This window comes from Dermochelys coriacea, chromosome 5 (assembly GCF_009764565.3).
Source record: "Dermochelys coriacea isolate rDerCor1 chromosome 5, rDerCor1.pri.v4, whole genome shotgun sequence".
NCBI classification, from domain to species: Eukaryota; Metazoa; Chordata; order Testudines; family Dermochelyidae; genus Dermochelys; species Dermochelys coriacea.
This window is the reverse complement of record NC_050072.1, coordinates 35,161,388-35,178,048: the sequence shown is the minus strand read 5'-3', so window position 1 is coordinate 35,178,048 and position 16,661 is coordinate 35,161,388. Positions and strand designations below refer to the sequence as shown.

The 16,661-nt window shown below is 42.7% G+C and overlaps 1 protein-coding gene and 1 long non-coding RNA gene across 3 annotated transcripts in view; one reads left to right on the top strand and one right to left on the bottom strand.

The window, feature by feature from the left end:
* Positions 1-16,661, top strand: part of LOC119855815 (chondroitin sulfate proteoglycan 4-like) — an 85,558-nt gene that overhangs the window by 12,750 nt on the left and 56,147 nt on the right. For both annotated transcript variants that reach the window (XM_038402584.2, XM_038402583.2), the window contains exon 2: positions 15,626-15,789. In XM_038402584.2, the coding sequence (XP_038258512.1) occupies positions 15,626-15,789 (164 nt within the window). The remainder of the gene's footprint in view (positions 1-15,625; positions 15,790-16,661) is intronic.
* On the bottom strand, positions 5,004-5,898 carry LOC122460171. Its single transcript, XR_006281283.1, has 3 exons — positions 5,882-5,898; positions 5,608-5,700; positions 5,004-5,099 (listed from the first exon to the last, which is right to left on the bottom strand). It is a non-coding gene; the product is annotated as an uncharacterized LOC122460171 (long non-coding RNA).

Here is a 16,661-nt window from a genome sequence, read left to right as displayed (position 1 = left end):
AAAAGCAAAGTCTCAATTTTGTAAGGACTCAGCACTTTAAAGCCAAGTCATGGCAATCTAGTTATAATTTCCAGACTGTAATTTTTACTAATCTGCAAACAAGTTGCAATTCAAAAATCTTTCTTACTTCACAAACTTTAGAAAACTAGGTTATTTCTAATCTGATCCTCACAGGGGTTACTGATCAGTATAATACTATTACCCAACTCTTTTATAGCATTTCTTAATCATAATGTTACCCGCACACTCTAGGGCAGTGGTGGGCAACCTGGATAAGCTGCTGGCAGGCTGTGAGACAGTTTTACACTTACTGTCCGCAGGTATGGCTGCCTGCAGCTTCCAAGGCATAACGCAGTTAATTTAGGCCATCCCCACCTTACCCAGGTTCTAGGGCTCGGGGCAAAAGGCACCTACCCGTACCGAGTTCCTAGGGCTCAGGTTTCAGAGTAGCAGCCGTGTTAGTCTGTATTCGCAAAAAGAAAAGGAGTACCCGTGGCACCTTAGAGACTAACAAATTTATTAGAGCATAAGCTTTCGTGAGCTACAGCTCACTTCATCGGATGCATTTGGTGGAAAAACCAGAGGAGAGATTTATATACACACACACACACACACACACACAGAGAACATGAAACAATGGGTTTATCATACACACTGTAAGGAGAGTGATCACTTAAGATAAGCCATCACCAGCAGCAGGGGGGGGGAAAGGAGGAAAACTTTTCATGGTGACAAGCAAGGTAGGCTAATTCCAGCAGTTAACAAGAATATCAGAGGAACAGTGGGGGTGGGGTGGGAGGGAGAAATACCAGGGGGAAATAGTTTTACTTTGTGTAATGACTCATCCATTCCCAGTCTCTATTCAAGCCTAAGTTAATTGTATCCAGTTTGCAAATTAATTCCAATTCAGCAGTCTCTCGTTGGAGTCTGTTTTTGAAGCTTTTTTGTTGAAGTATAGCCACTCTTAGGTCTGTGATCGAGTGACCAGAGAGATTGAAGTGTTCTCCAACTGGTTTTTGAATGTTCTAATTCTTGACGTCTGATTTGTGTCCATTCATTCTTTTACGTAGAGACTGTCCAGTTTGGCCAATGTACATGGCAGAGGGGCATTGCTGGCACATGATGGCATATATCACATTGGTAGATGCGCAGGTGAACGAGCCTCTGATAGTGTGGCTGATGTGATTAGGCCCTATGATGGTATCCCCTGAATAGATATGTGGACAGAGTTGGCAACGGGCTTTGTTGCAAGGATAGGTTCCTGGGTTAGTGGTTCTGTTGTGTGGTGTGTGGTTGCTGGTGAGTATTTGCTTCAGATTGGGGGGCTGTCTGTAAGCAAGGACTGGTCTGTCTCCCAAGATCTGTGAGAGTGATGGCTCGTCCTTCAGGATAGGTTGTAGATCCTTGATGATGCGTTGGAGAGGTTTTAGTTGGGGGCTGAAGGTGATGGCTAGTGGCGTTCTGTTGTTTTCTTTGTTGGGCCTGTCCTGTAGTAGGTGACTTCTGGGTACTCTTCTGGCTCTGTCAATCTGTTTCTTCACTTCAGCAGGTGGGTATTGTAGTTGTAGGAATGCATGATAGAGATCTTGTAGGTGTTTGTCTCTGTCTGAGGGGTTGGAGCAAATGCGGTTATATCATAGAGCTTGGCTGTAGACAACGGATCGTGTGGTATGATCTGGATGAAAGCTAGAGGCATGTAGGTAGGAATAGCGGTCAGTAGGTTTCCGATATAGGGTGGTGTTTATGTGACCATCGCTTATTAGCACCGTAGTGTCCAGGAAGTGGATCTCTTGTGTGGACTGGTCCAGGCTGAGGTTGATGGTGGGATGGAAATTGTTGAAATCCTGGTGGAATTCCTCAAGAGCTTCTTTTCCATGGGTCCAGATGATGAAGATGTCATCAATGTAGCGCAAGTAGAGTAGGGGCATTAGGGGACGAGAGCTGAGGAAGCGTTGTTCTAAGTCAGCCATAAAAATGTTGGCATACTGTGGGGCCATGCGGGTACCCATCGCAGTGCCGCTGATTTGAAGGTATACATTGTCACCAAATGTGAAATAGTTATGGGTCAGGACAAAGTCACAAAGTTCAGTCACCAGGTTAGCCATGACAGTATCGGGGATACTGTTCTTGACGGCTTGTAGTCCATCTTTGTGTGGAATGTTGGTGTAGAGGGCTTCTACATCCATAGTGGCTAGGATGGTGTTTTTAGGAAGATCACCAATGGACTGTAGTTTCCTCAGGAAATCGGTGGTGTCTCGAAGATAGCTGGGAGTGCTGGTAACGAAGGGCCTGAGGAGGGAGTCTACATAGCCAGACAATCCTGCTGTCAGGGTGCCAATGCCTGAGATGATGGGGCGTCCGGATTTCCAGGTTTATGGATCTTGGGTAGCAGATAGAATACCCCAGGTCGGGGCTCCAGGGGTGTATCTGTGCGGCTTTGTTCTTGTGCTTTTTCAGGGAGTTTCTTGAGCAAATGCTGTAGTTTCTTTTGGTAACTCTCAGTGGGATCAGAGGGTAATGGCTTGTAGAAAGTGGTGTTGGAGAGCTGCCTAGTAGCCTCTTGTTCATACTCCGACCTATTCATGATGACGACAGCACCTCCTTTGTCAGCCTTTTTGATTATGATGTCAGAGTTGTTTCTGAGGCTGTGGATGGCACTGTGTTCTGCATGGCTGAGGTTATGGGGTAAGCGATGCTGCTTTTCCACAATTTCAGCTCGTGCACGTCGGCGGAAGCAGTCTATGTAGAAATCCAGGCTGCTGTTTCGACCTTCAGGAGGAGTCCACCCAGAATCCTTCTTTTTGTAGTGTTGGCAGGAAGGTCTCTGTGGGTTAATATGTTGGTCAGAGGTGTGTTGGAAATATTCCTTGAGTCTGAGACGTCGAAAATAGGATTCTAGGTCACCACAGAACTGTATCATGTTCGTGGGGGTGGAGGGGCAAAAGGAGAGGCCCCGAGATAGGACAGATTCTTCTGCTGGGCTAAGAGTATAGTTGGATAGATTAACAATATTGCTGGGTGGGTTACGGGAACCATTGTTGTGGCCCCTTGTGGCATATAGTAGTTTAGATAGCTTAGTGTCCTTTTTCTTTTGTAGAGAAGCAAAGTGTGTTTTGTAAATGGCTTGTCTAGTTTTTGTAAAGTCCAGCCACGAGGAAGTTTGTGTGGAAGGTTGGTTCTTTATGAGAGTATCCAGTTTTGAGAGCTCATTCTTAATCTTTCCCTGTTTGCTGTAGAGGATGTTGATCAGGTGGTTCCGCAGTTTCTTTGAGAGTGTGTGGCACAAGCTGTCAGCATAGTCTGTGTGGTATGTAGATTGTAATGGATTTTTTACCTTCAGTCCTTTCGGTATGATGTCCATCTGTTTGCATTTGGAGAGGAAGATGATGTCTGTCTGTATCTGTGCGAGTTTTTTCATGAAGTTGACAGATTTCCACTCTATACGGCTAAATTCAGTGCCTTGCATAATGACAGGTTTCAGAGTAGCAGCTGTGTTAGTCTGTATTCGCAAAAAGAAAAGGAGTACCCGTGGCACCTTAGAGACAAACAAATTTATTAGAGCATAAGCTTTCGTGAGCTACAGCTCACTTCATCGGATGCATTTGGTGGAAAAAGCAGAGGAGAGATTTATATACACACACACACACACAGAGAACATGAAACAATGGGTTTATCATACACACTGTAAGGGCCACCCTTACCCAATTCCTAGGGCTCAGGACTTAATCTTCTACAGATTTGCAGGGCCTTCTCCTGGTTAAAGTGCCTTACACAGTAATACCCTCAACCTCTATTTAGTAACAATCAGAATACACCAAGCAGAATACACATGCTAAGCATACAATGCTGTGCTCACCAATCCTGATTACATGGACGGACTTTCCTTGTTGGCCATGCAAAGTCAGTCTTGTCTCGGTTCCGGTTGCTGCATGTCACAGTCATGCATACGATTTAGCAGCTCTGATCTTGGGCTGTGTCTTGGAGGTGAGTTCTTCTGCTTCCAGGTCTTTCCTTCTTTTTTTCTTTTCCTTTCTTTCCCACCTGGTTGCCTTCTTGGACCCCCCCAGCTTATATAGTGAAAGAAGGGAAAAGAGAAAAGGAAGGAAAGACCTGGGTGTGGTGTTCTGTCCCATCTAGCGGCACCGAGACCACTTAGAATGAGAGTGAGAGAGAGAAAATGAGTCTGCTCTACAGCCTTAGCTAATAGCCAATTGGCGCTTAACTCTGGTTTGATCCTGCCCACCAATGACCGGGGTCTGTTGGCCTTACACTTACCTAAATCTTGACCAGTCATTTTACTAAAGTATTACAAAATAATTCTTTGACCAGTTCTAATATATTGCAAAACAATTCCTTAACCAATCATACCCTGCCACCTTAGTTAATTTAAATCTTGCATAATTAGTTATGCAAGAGACAGAAACAATCAAAGAACCAGATAGAGACCATACAGATAAACAATAGAGAAGTAGGGACCATAAAGTCAAAACAATAAAGTAGTATAGATTTCACAATCACAACTGTTGGTAAGTGATTCCTTGCCAGACAGAATGCTATCAAAGAAAGTTTTCTTTAAACATCTTACTATCTGTTCTTTAATCTGGTGATGGTGAGTACTATTAGAACAGGAGCGCCTTCTTAACAGACTGATATTTCATTGTTTTAATGTAATTTAGATGGAATGAGAGGCTGACTTTCTGCTTTTTAGTTCATGGCTGCTGCTGTCCTAATGTGACTGCAGAAAAAGGCTTCAGACCTCACACTAGGTCTCAAAGCACTTTACAAAGTAGGTCAATATCATGATCTCCATTTTAAGCAAGAGACAAATAAAAGGTTACCTTTAGAAAGTAATTACAAATAAATCCCAATTTTTCCAAACGGTGATTCAAAACTCAAGTTATCTGAAATGTATTCCCTCACTTCTAAAATCTTAAAACATCAACATTAGTTTGTTCAAAACTATATTAGAAGGGTTTTGGAGACCTTCATAAAATCTGGGGTTTACCTGTAGTAGAATGAGCAGTAAAGCTGAATTTCACAGTATCTCATGTTAAAAAGATTGCATGACGTTCTCCAAAAGAGATCTGACCCATTTGTTGCTTTCCATATAAAAGTGGAAGCATATCTCAAATTAGTATTAATCAGCATTGTAAAACAACCTCATCAAGGTTTTTTCCCCCCCCTATATTCTCACAGATTACTATGACCCCTTTTAATATTTAAAAGGCAATCTCTTTAATTTCCAAATTTGTTTTTCCCTCCATTGTGCGTATATTAAGTGTATTTGGGTTACTCAAATTTTTGGTTTATGTGACTGGTAATCTTAATATTTAGCACAATATTTAGTTTCAGTGTACACAAACCTTTACAAAAGCATCAGCAAAAAAAGTTAAAAGCTGCACATGAATGTTGCATAAAAACTCAAGTTTATTTCCATAGATGACAGCTTCTAACAAAAAGGTTTTCTATATTAATAATGGTACTGCGATAGCCTCTTATGCAGAATTGGAGACTTTTCTTTTAGAGGTTTTAGTACAAGTTAGTCACTATCAACAGACTGACACTTGTATAATAGACTTAGGACTAATGTTTATCTTTGCAAATTACCTCAAGCATTTTGTATATACTCTGGAGTTGCTAGGGTTAGATTTAGAGACACTAACTCTGTTACAGTCTGAATGACTGTTTCAGAGAACAAACCTGCAGTCACAAGTTAAAGGAAGAAAATAAAACATTTGTAAATAAATCTGTAGGTCATAAAATTTTGGTATAAATTAATCTAACGGAATCACTGTGATTAAGTTTTGATGAATAGTTCTGGTAGTTTTCCAACAGAGCATTCTATCTGAAGGCACATTTTTTCTAAAGAAAAGCACTTCACCTGCAGATAATTATCTGATCATTTCCCAAAAACAGAGAGGCTGTTTACTGCCCTCTTATATGGAATGCACTTGTGGGTGGCCCAGGGTCCATCCCTTATAGGGATGGGGATATAAAAGAGGTCCTGGGAGTTTACTGTGAGAATGTGTTTATTAGCAGTGGTATAGGAATAAAGTGTTATTGGGGTTTGTAGGAAAGTGGGCTTTATGGGCTGCCTTTCAACAACTACTTATAGGACATGTGCTTTATGGGCTGCCTTTCAACGAGTGCTTATAGGACATGTAGTGAGAGTCTGGGATGCTTATGAATTTATAATTGAATTCTTACACTTTTTTTTTTTGTTGTAGTGCTGTTAAGAGCATCTTGAGCTTGATAAATAGAAGTGGAACCATTTGTCTTCTATTTGTTCTCTCTTCCTGACCTGACACCACAAATGTTGGACAGTCATGAAATGAGTGAAAATGAACCAGATTTTTAAAAGTTTTTATGTATCAAAACAAATAATCAACAACCTGAAGAACTAGTTGCATGAAAAGGAAAACCATCTTTATGATTAGAAAATGAACACTTATTTCCCTCACTAAAATCCTAGACTAAGGAAGATTTACACTACCTTTTATTGAAGGGTCTTATATGCTAAAGATTGAGAGCACACAGCTGTGTAGTTTGTATCTATATAGTTTGCTGTTAGAAACTTCTGATATTTCTCATACTTGATTAATTTTTTTTTGAGCTACAAGATCAAAAATAAACATCTTAGAACCATCTAGTCATGCACACATCTGGCCTATGTAAATGCATGTTCTTAGTACCTTTTCCTTCATTCTTTCACTTCCTTTTGATGATTTTCCACCCACTAGTTATATCTTGTCTTAGAGTGTAAGCTCTTTGGGGTGGGAGCTGTCTTTTACTGTGTTTGCACAGTCCTATCACAATATGGCCCTGATGGGGCTATTATTCACTAAATACTATTCTAGAAGTACTTTCAAAAGGTCGGCACCTACCTTTGTGCCATACAGATCCCACAACATCTTTATCTACCACCAGTCCACCTGTAAAAAGACATTATAGGACAAATGCCAATGCCAGCAGTGCCAAAACAAAAAGCACTTGACTGTTACACAGCTGAAAGAAAAAAAAAGTTTGTTGGCATGCTGGATGAATTATTTCACTTCAATTTCTGTGTGGTTTCAAACTGTAGTCCCAAACAGAGCATATTGCAGTAATCTAATCCCAACATGGAGAAGGCAGGGATAAATTGCAGTGACCTCTGCATTCAAAAGCAGAGCTTGCACCCTTCTTATCAAGTGCAGATGGGGAAAAAACTGCTCCTGGACATAGCTGCTAGCTCAGCATCCATGAGCAGTAGAGAATCTAAAAGGAACTCCAAATTGCCAACATGAGTAATAAGTGGTAGGTACACACTCTCATTCAGTGGGGTAAGTAGTAATCTCCATTATTTATTGTGATTGATTCCCCAATCTTTTCCCATTAGATATTTTTTTGGTCTGGAATGAGCCTTTGGTGGTAAGCCTCTGGTGAGTAGCCTTCCTCAAAGCCCCAAGTTTTAGTCAGACACTGGATAAATCACTCAGCTAGTCTTTGGGGAACTTGGCCATCAGGACAAAAGAACGCTCTTATGCAATCACCCACTACTATCCGCAGAAATCTCTCGGGCACAGAGAAAAAGAACTTTCTTTCTTGAGCATATATGCAAGATTGTAAGCTTTTTGGGACAGGGATTGTGTTTTTGTTCTGCATTTGTACAGCACCTAGGACAATGGGGTCCTGGGTGCTACCGTAATAACAATAATTAACATTGAGAGATAGCAACTTCAGAACTGATAAAGGGAAATATTCAGTACATAATTAGACTGTAGAACTCATTGCCACAGGGTATCATTGAGGCCAAGAATTTAGTAACATCCAACAGGGGTTGGACATATAGAGAACGAGAATATCCAGAGTTATAACAATTAATACAAACAAAGAATTTTGGATGGGATAATAATTCAGGGTTTAAGGAAGTCTCTAACTCTGAGAGATTAGGATCAAACCTTTATGGGGCAGATTATTCCATAACCCAGGACCCCATTGTCCTAGGTGCTACCGTAATAACAATAATTAACATTGAGAGATAGCAACTTCAGAACTGATAAAGGGAAATATTCAGTACATAATTAGACTGTAGAACTCATTGCCACAGGGTATCATTGAGGCCAAGAATTTAGTAACATTCAACAGGGGTTGGACATATAGAGAACGAGAATATCCAGAGTTATAACAATTAATACAAACAAAGAATTTTGGATGGGATAATAATTCAGGGTTTAAGGAAGTCTCTAACTCTGAGAGATTAGGATCAAACCTTTATGGGGGCAGATTATTCCATAACTGACTACTGTGGGGTTTTTGCACCCTTCTCTGAGGCGTCATACTGGCTATATAGATCCAGGGGTTCTCAAACTTCTCTGCACTGCGACCCTGTTCTGACAAAAAAAATTACTACAGGACCCCAGGATGGGGACCGAAGCCTGAGCCTGCCCAAGTCCCGCTGCATTGGGTGAGGGTGGGGGGAGCCAAAGCCCAAGGACTTCAGCCCTGGGTGGCGGGGGCCTCTAACCTGAGCTCTGCCATCCAGGGCTGAAGCCCTTGGTCTCGGGCTTTGGCCCCGGCGGTGGGGTCAGGTTTCAGCCTGACAAGTCTAACCCCAGCCCTGGTGATGCCTTTTGATACAGTCTCCCACAGTATTCTTGCCAGCAAGTTAAAGTAGTGTGGGCTGGATAAATGGACTACAACAGAGGTCCTGAGGTCCCTTCCAACCCTTTCAGAAGTGGTGTGCCAAGTCTTCATTTATTCACTCTAATTTAAGGTTTCTCATGCCAGTAATACATTTTAACATTTTTAGAAGGTCTCTTTCTATAAATCTATAATATATAACTAAACTATTGTTGTATGTAAAGTAAATAAGGTTTTTAAAATGTTTAAGAAGGTTCATTTAAAATTAAATTAAAATGCAGAGCCCCCCGGACCAGTGGCCAGGACCCGGGCAGTGTCAGTACCACACTCGCGTGCTGCCTTTGGCACGTGTGCCATAGGTTGCCTACCCCTGGGCTACAAGGTGGATAGAAAGCTGGCTAGATCATTGGGCTCAATGGGTAGTGATCAATGGCTCCATTTCTAGGTGGCAGCTGATATCAAGCGGCGTGCCCCAAGAATCAGTCCTGGGGCAGGTTTTGTTCAATATCTTCATTAATGATCTGAAGGATGGAGTGGATTGAACCTTCAGCAAGTTTGCAGATGACACTAAACTGGGAGGAGTGGTAGAAACGCTGGAGGGTAGGGCTAGAGTACAGAGGGACCTAGACAAATTAGAGGATTGGGACAAAAGAAATCTGATGAAGTTCAACAAGGACAAGTGCAGAGTCCTGCACTTAGGATGGAAGAATCCCATGCACTGCTACAGACTAGGGACCGAGTGGCTAGGCAGCAGTTCTGCAGAAAAGGACCTAGGGGTTACAGTGGACGAGATGCTGGATACGCGTCAACAGTGTGCCCTTGTTGCCAAGAAGGCTAATGGCATTTTGGACTGAATAAGTAGGAGCATTGCCAGCGGATCGAGGGCCATGATCATTTCCGTCTATTTGGCATTGGTGAGGCCTCATCTGGAGTACTGTGTCCAGTTTTGGGCCCCACACTACAAGAAGGGTGTGGAAAAATTGGAAAGAGTCCAGCGGAGGGCAACAAAAATGATTAGGGGGCTGGAGCACATGATTTATGAGGAGAGGCTGAGGGAACTGGGATTATTTAGTCTGCAGAAGAGAAGAATGGGGGGGGGCGGATTTGATAGCTGCTTTCAGCTACCTGAAAGGGGGTTCCAAAGAGGATGGATCTAGACTGTTCTCAGTAGTAGTAGATGACAGAACAAGGAGTAATGGTCACAAGTTGCTGCGGTTTAGGTTGGATATTAGGAAAAACTTTTTCACCAGGAGGGTGGTGAACACTGGAATGGGTTACCTAGGGAGGTGGTGGAATTTCCTCCTTTTAGATGTTTTTAAGGTCAGGCTTGAGAAAGCCCTGGCTGGGATGATTTAGTTGGGGATTGGTCCTGCTTTGAGCAGGGGGTTGGACTAGATGACCTCCTGAGGTCCCTTCCAACCCTGATATTCTATGATTCTATGATTAAAACAGAGTCACGAACCACTTTGGGGTCCTGACCCACAGTTTGAGAACCGCTGGCTAATCCAATATGGCAATTCCTATGTTCCTAACTTTCAAGAAGTGACTTGTTCCCTACTAAGAACAGCAAATGTGTCACCTCCTGAAGTAGTGATCATAAAATTTAGATACTATAGCAATTAAAAAAAAAATTAGAAACTGTTTGACAAATCCTCTGCTTTTTATGTTTTGACCTTTAATAACTAGATAATTTACTAGATTGCATGACATTTCACGATATAATAACACAAAGGTTTTATCTGGTTGTGTTCTCTAACTGGGTGGAATGTTACCGGGCTACATTAGTGCAATTAATCTGAGCAGCAGTTGTCCTGTTGCCTAATTCTGATATTTCTGTTTTAATGCCAAAAATGAAAATCAATAGCTTAGTTAGCATATTTTTGTTTCCACATCAGAAGGATTCAGCGTTTCTGGAAGTACTTTCAGTGTTAGTTACATTGTTTTTGCTTGCACTGTGGGCAAACAGCCAAAACATTATGTTATCTTTAAAGAGAAGCACTGATGCCAATATCTGTTAAACACTTTGAAGACCAGAAATGTTTTGCAGCTGTTCTGCCATGTGAGAGCTGAGTCTTACATTGTGTGGAGGAGTGGGATGCATGTTTATTGCTTTAAGAGATGGAATGGTGTAGCTGAAGACTTTCATATTAAAAAACTACTAATTTTAAACTTGGGGGGTGAGGGAATTTAGTAAAGTCTCATTCTCTTGTACCTTGAATGGATGTGAGAGACTCTCCTTGATTATAAATCCAGGCATAGTAGGGAGAACAGGCTCCATGTGGCTGCTATTCAGAGGTGAAAGTAAGCCGGTACACCCTGGTATGGTGTACCGGTAAGAGCCGGTGTGCCGTACTGGGACCGGCTTTCCCAGATGGCAATTTAAAGCCCTGGGGTAGTGGCGGCAGAGCTTTGGCAGGGATTTAAAGGGCCCCGGAACTCCAGCCCCCACTACTGCCCCGGCCTTTTACATCCCTGCTGCTGCTACCCCAGGGCTCGGGTAGCAGGGTTCAGGCGGGGATTTAAAGGGCCCCGGAGCTCCAGCTGCCACTACCCCAACCCGGGGCCCTTTAAATCCCCACCTGATCCATGCTGCCTGAGCCCTGGGGTAGCAGCAGCGGGGATGTAAAAGGCCAGGGCGGTAGCAGGGGCTAGAGTTCTGGGGCCCTTTAAATCCACTCCGGAGCCCTGCCGCCACTACCCCAGTGCTTCGGCAGCAGGGCTCCGGTGGCGGGGATCCGGAGTGGATTTAAAGTGCTGGGGCAGTAGCGGTGGCTGGAGCCCCGGGGCCCTTTAAATCCCCGATGGAGCCCGGTTGCTGTACCCCAGGGCTAGGGCAGCAGGGCTCAGGCAGGGATTTAAAGGGCTCAGGGCTCTGGCAGCCGCTACCACAGTGGACCCCCAGACCCTTTAAAGCTCTGCCAGAGCCCTGGAGTAGCGGTGGCAGGCGAGAGCCCCCAGGGCTTCTCAGTGATTTAAAGGGCCCGGGGCTCCGCTGTGGTAGTGGCAGCTGGAGCCCTGGGCCCTTTAAATTGCCCCTGAGTCCCGGGGTTCCCAGCTGCCTCTGCAGCTGGTAGTTTGGGGGTGACTTAAAGAGCCCCGGGCTCCCAGCCACCACTACCGCAGCTGGAGCCCTGGCCCTTTAAATCAAGATTTAAAGGCCCCGGGGATTTAAGCCGTGCCTCTTCCCGTTAAGACCACACCTCTTCCAGTTGAGGCCACGCCCCCTGCTCAGGACTCCGGTGTACCGGTAAGTCCTCTAACTTACTTTCACCCCTGCTGCTATTCCCCCTTGGGACTGAGTTGGGGACACACAAAGGTAGGGAATGGACAGAGCCTTGGCTTCTCCCTCCCCAAGGCATTGGAACTGAGAAGACGTGATGGGTGATGTAAGATGCACCCTGTAAAAGCTTGCATTAAGTTATTTCCCCCCAAGAGCAAAGGAGGAAAGATGCCACCCCTTTTGCAGGGCTTAATCTAGACCAGAGTGAACATTGTGATAGAACAAATTGTGTTGCTAATTTTAAGTAAAGTCTTTGATCGCAATTTTGTTCTCAGATATGCATGCACAACTCCTGGTAATTGCACAAGTGAATTTGGGTGCAGAATTAGGCTTCTTGTGTTTGGTAGTTACATGTTTTGGGTGTTGCTTTTTAAAATTAGGGAAGAAAAAAGTTATTTATTGTTCTGTATTTCAGGTAGACAAGGACAAAGAAAAATCATTTGAAAAGCAGTCTTCAGTGGGACTGGAGATGCTTAAATATTAGTGAACTAGGGCTGAAAGTGGACAATAATTTAAATGTGATCTTTGTTATATGGTGACAGTGAAAGCCAGTATGATTAAGTTCTGCATACAAAGTCCCCCAAAAGAGCAAGAGATGCCAGGCTGCCCTAGAACTAAAGCAATCAGCTAATTACACGATATGCAGAAGATTTAAAATGAGAACTCATTCAGTTTTTTTGCAGCTATAGAAATATAGAGACAACTAGTGGCAATAACTATAGAGTGAGTGAATTTTAATGTCACATACCTACATATTCATGTACAAACTTCGCAAGACACATTTAAGGAAATAGAAACTTCTCATTGCTTAAGTGGATTGAGCTTTTACAGACTAAGTTATAGGTGGTGTCTGAGTTAATGGGAAAAAATACCCACCCCCTACTGTATTTAAATGATTGACTGAAAAAAGCCCTCTTCTATAAATTAGAGCTCTTTCTCCATATCTGCTCTTATTTGTTACAGAGACAATGTGGGTGAGGTAATATTTTTTATTGGATCAACTTCTGTTGTTGTGAGAGAGAAACTTTTGAGTCACACAGAGCTCTTCTTCAGATCTCAAGAAAAGCTCTGTGTGTCTTAAAAGTTTGCCTCTCTCCAACAGAAGTTGGTCCAATAAAGATGTTACTTCACCCACCTTGTTTCTCTAACATCCTGGGACGGACATGGCTACAACTACACTGGTTTGTTATAATCATTGTCAAGAAGGATGCTCTGACTTTGTCTCAGGACCTTTCCCCTCTTTCTTGGGGCTCAGTTTAGTATTATGGAATGTACTTCCCAGTCTCAGAAAGAATATAAAAAACAAATTCCTTAAATGATGTGCTAAATTCACATGTTCTAACAGCAAGAGACATTCTGATGTTACTGGCTTGACTCCGTTCATATTCCTTGATGATATGATTGGCCGCTTGTTGTAACCAGAGGAAAAACAATTTCTCTTCAAAAGATATGGTCCCAGAGACATTCAGAACCACCTCTAATGTGGTTTTAGCCAAAAACCATACTGAAGAGGTTCTCCTGGGGAACCTGACTGCTACACTATAATAACATGCTTCTTTCATTGGTGAAGAACCCAAACACAGACAATGCCAGGACACTATAGGTGGTCCTGGCCTGAGTAGTGTTTTAGCCATGGATAAATGCTTAGGTTGATTGATCCGTTTGTCGAGTTAGCTGCCCTACCCACAACTATGGAGTTGAAGGGTTGGCTTGTAAAAGGCAAAATTTATAATCCCAAGGATTCTTTTGTCAATTGTTCTGTCATTTCCACTGTATAACACAGATATTTTCCCCCCAGTGGTTCACTGTGAGGCATTTTTGATCCTCTACTACCTCTATCCTAGTCGTTCTCTAGTTCATCCAGGAAGATATAGATAAAGGCATAGCTCTGTGCACAATAAAGCTTACCCCAAGGGATGTGGTGGGTTCTCCAAGACTTGGAATCTTTAATCAAGATTGGATGTCTCTCTAAAATATATGTTGTAGTTCTGCCACAGGGTATCAGGCTTGGTGCAGGAATCACTGGGTGAAATTCTATCACCTGTGTTATGCATCAGGTCAGACTAGATGATCCTAGTTATATCTATCTACATAGTTACACCTACATCTGTCATAGTTACAACTATAAGTATAGTTATATACTTATAACTATACTTATAATAATAGTCCCCTTCTGACCTTAAAATCTGTGAAAGGTTCAAACTTCAACTATAGATTTCCTAAGAGAGTTCATTGGTAGGACTCTAGTCAAATCCCATACCATTGTTCCTATTCATTACGGGTTGTAGGATCTAATGTAACAATAGAAATATAACTCCTCAGAATCTTAATACAGGGATTGAAAGCCTCTGCATTCTTCCAGATGAACTTCTCGTGGCCCATGATATTATACTGCTCTCTTAAAATGTACTGTGGCCATAGTGGAAGTGGTGATCTTGTGATTAAGGCATGGGATGGGGACTTGAAAAAATCTAGGTTCATTTTCCATCTGTGGCATAGACTTCACATGAGTCTGGGGCAAAACACTTAATTTCTCTGTGCCTCAGATTGCCATCTGTATGAGGTGGGGGTGGGGGTGATAGTACCTCTTTTCTCCATCTCTCTTGTCTTTGAAAAAGGGAGATGCTTACATTCCTCTGTTATCAGAGCAATAATATTTTATCTATAGAGAACAACAACAACAAAAAGGTCAAGAAAACTGCTTTTGATTTTTCAGGCACATGTTGTATGAGAGGCTCTGGTCTAAGGCATCTGATGTCTATTGTCCATTTACTTGCCTCCTGTCTACAGTGTGTTTATGGGAAGAGGAACTCCTGTCCATTCAACTCCAAAACTTATTTGACTAGATCAGTTGTTTTCCAGCATTTTTATTCTGCAGATTATTTCATTAGAGAAAGATCCTTTAGTGCAGTAGTTCTCAACCAGGGGTCCGGGACCCCCTAGGGGGCCTCGAGCAGGTCTCAGGAGGGCGTCCAAGCAGGGCCAGCATTAGACTCACTGGGGGGCCAGGGCAGAAAGCTGAAGCCCCACCGCATGGGGCTGAAGCCCAGGTTTCTGAGACTGAAGCTGAAGCCTGAGCAATGTAGCTTTTTGGGGGCCCCTGTGTTATGGGGCCCCAGGCAATTGCCCTGCTTGCTACCCCCTAACACTGGCTCTGGCTTTTATATGCAGAAAACCAGTTATTGCGACACAGGTGGGCCATGGCGTTTTTATAGCATGTTGCGGGAGGCCTCAGAAAGAAAAAGGTTGAGAACTCCTGCTTTAGTGGATCACATAACTTCCTGAACTCCCTCCTTACTACTAGAATCTTCTCTCTTTTTTTGGAGATTTTTGGACCACAGATTGAGAACCACAGCCCTAGGTTTATGCCCTCTTTGGTGTCGTCTGCCTTTGCTGTAGAACTAAGTACAGTGATGGTATTAAAGTCTTTCCACTGCTTCTCTAAACATGAGATGTAGGGCCATCAGTGTGTTTAGCTGTTGGCCACAAGGTTCTCAGTAGCATTATTTCTTTGATATAGTATATATCTACTTAGCATTCTATTGTGCACTGCACCAGCTGTCTGGATTGGTGTATTCTAGCATGTGAATAAGGAAATTTAATTCTTATTATTAATTTAGGTATCTAGTAGATACCCTGTGTGTGTGTGTGTGTATGTGTATGGTAAGGATGAGGAGGCATTTTGCAAAAGTACATATATTGTAAGTCTCTCTTTTTTTCTTTTAGTATCATTTTATGGTGATAGCTACGTGGAATTGAACATTGCAGAATCATCCACTCGAACATCACTGCAGTTACGATTTCGAACCAGCAAGCCACATGGATTGCTTTTTCTTGCAGCTGGAAAAGAGGATCATTGTTTGGTGGAATTGCACTCGGGATATTTACAGGTGTGATTTTTAATTATAAAAAATAGAGAGCACAGGTACTGGTTTGCCTAGTGTTTGTCTTTGGAGTCATAGAGGGACCACTAAGTCATCTAGTCTGACCTCTTGTACATCACAGGCCACTAAACCCCACGCAGCCACCTCTGCACCTTGCCCAACAACCAAAATTAGACTATAGCACTACAGCTCTCAGGAGACTAAACCGTTGTGTGCTGCAAGCAGAGAAGAGGAGGGACCAAGGCGTACCAATGCCTGAGGCCCCTGCAATGGCAGGGAATTGGTAAAGTAAGATATACAGTAAAACCTCAAAGTTACGAACACCAGAGTTACCAACCTACCGGTTAATCACACACCTTATTTGGTACCGGAAATACACAATCAGGCAGCAAAGACAAAAAACAAAAACAAAAAACAAATACTGTACAGTACAGTACTGTGTTAAATGTGAATTACTAAAAATATAAAGGGAAAGTTTAAAAAAAGATTTGACAAGGTAAGGAAATTTTCTGTGCTTGTTTTGTTTAAATTAAAATGATTAAAAGCAGCATTTTTCTTCTGCATAGTAAAGTTTCAAAGCTGTATTAAGTCAATGTTCAGCTGTAAACTTTTGAGAGACCACCATAACGTTTTGTTCAGAGTTACGAACATTTCAGAGTTACAAACAGCCTCCGTTCCTGAGGTGTTCGTAACTCTGAGGTTCTGCTGTACCCAGATAATCCTGGTAAGTGAACCACATCTCATGCTGCAGAGGAAGGCAAAACCCCCCAAAATTTCTGAACAGGGGAAAAATTCCTTCCCAACCCTGAATATGGCAATCATTTAGACCCTAACCATGTGAGCAAGAACCAGTAAGCCAAGTATCTATGAGAGAGAAT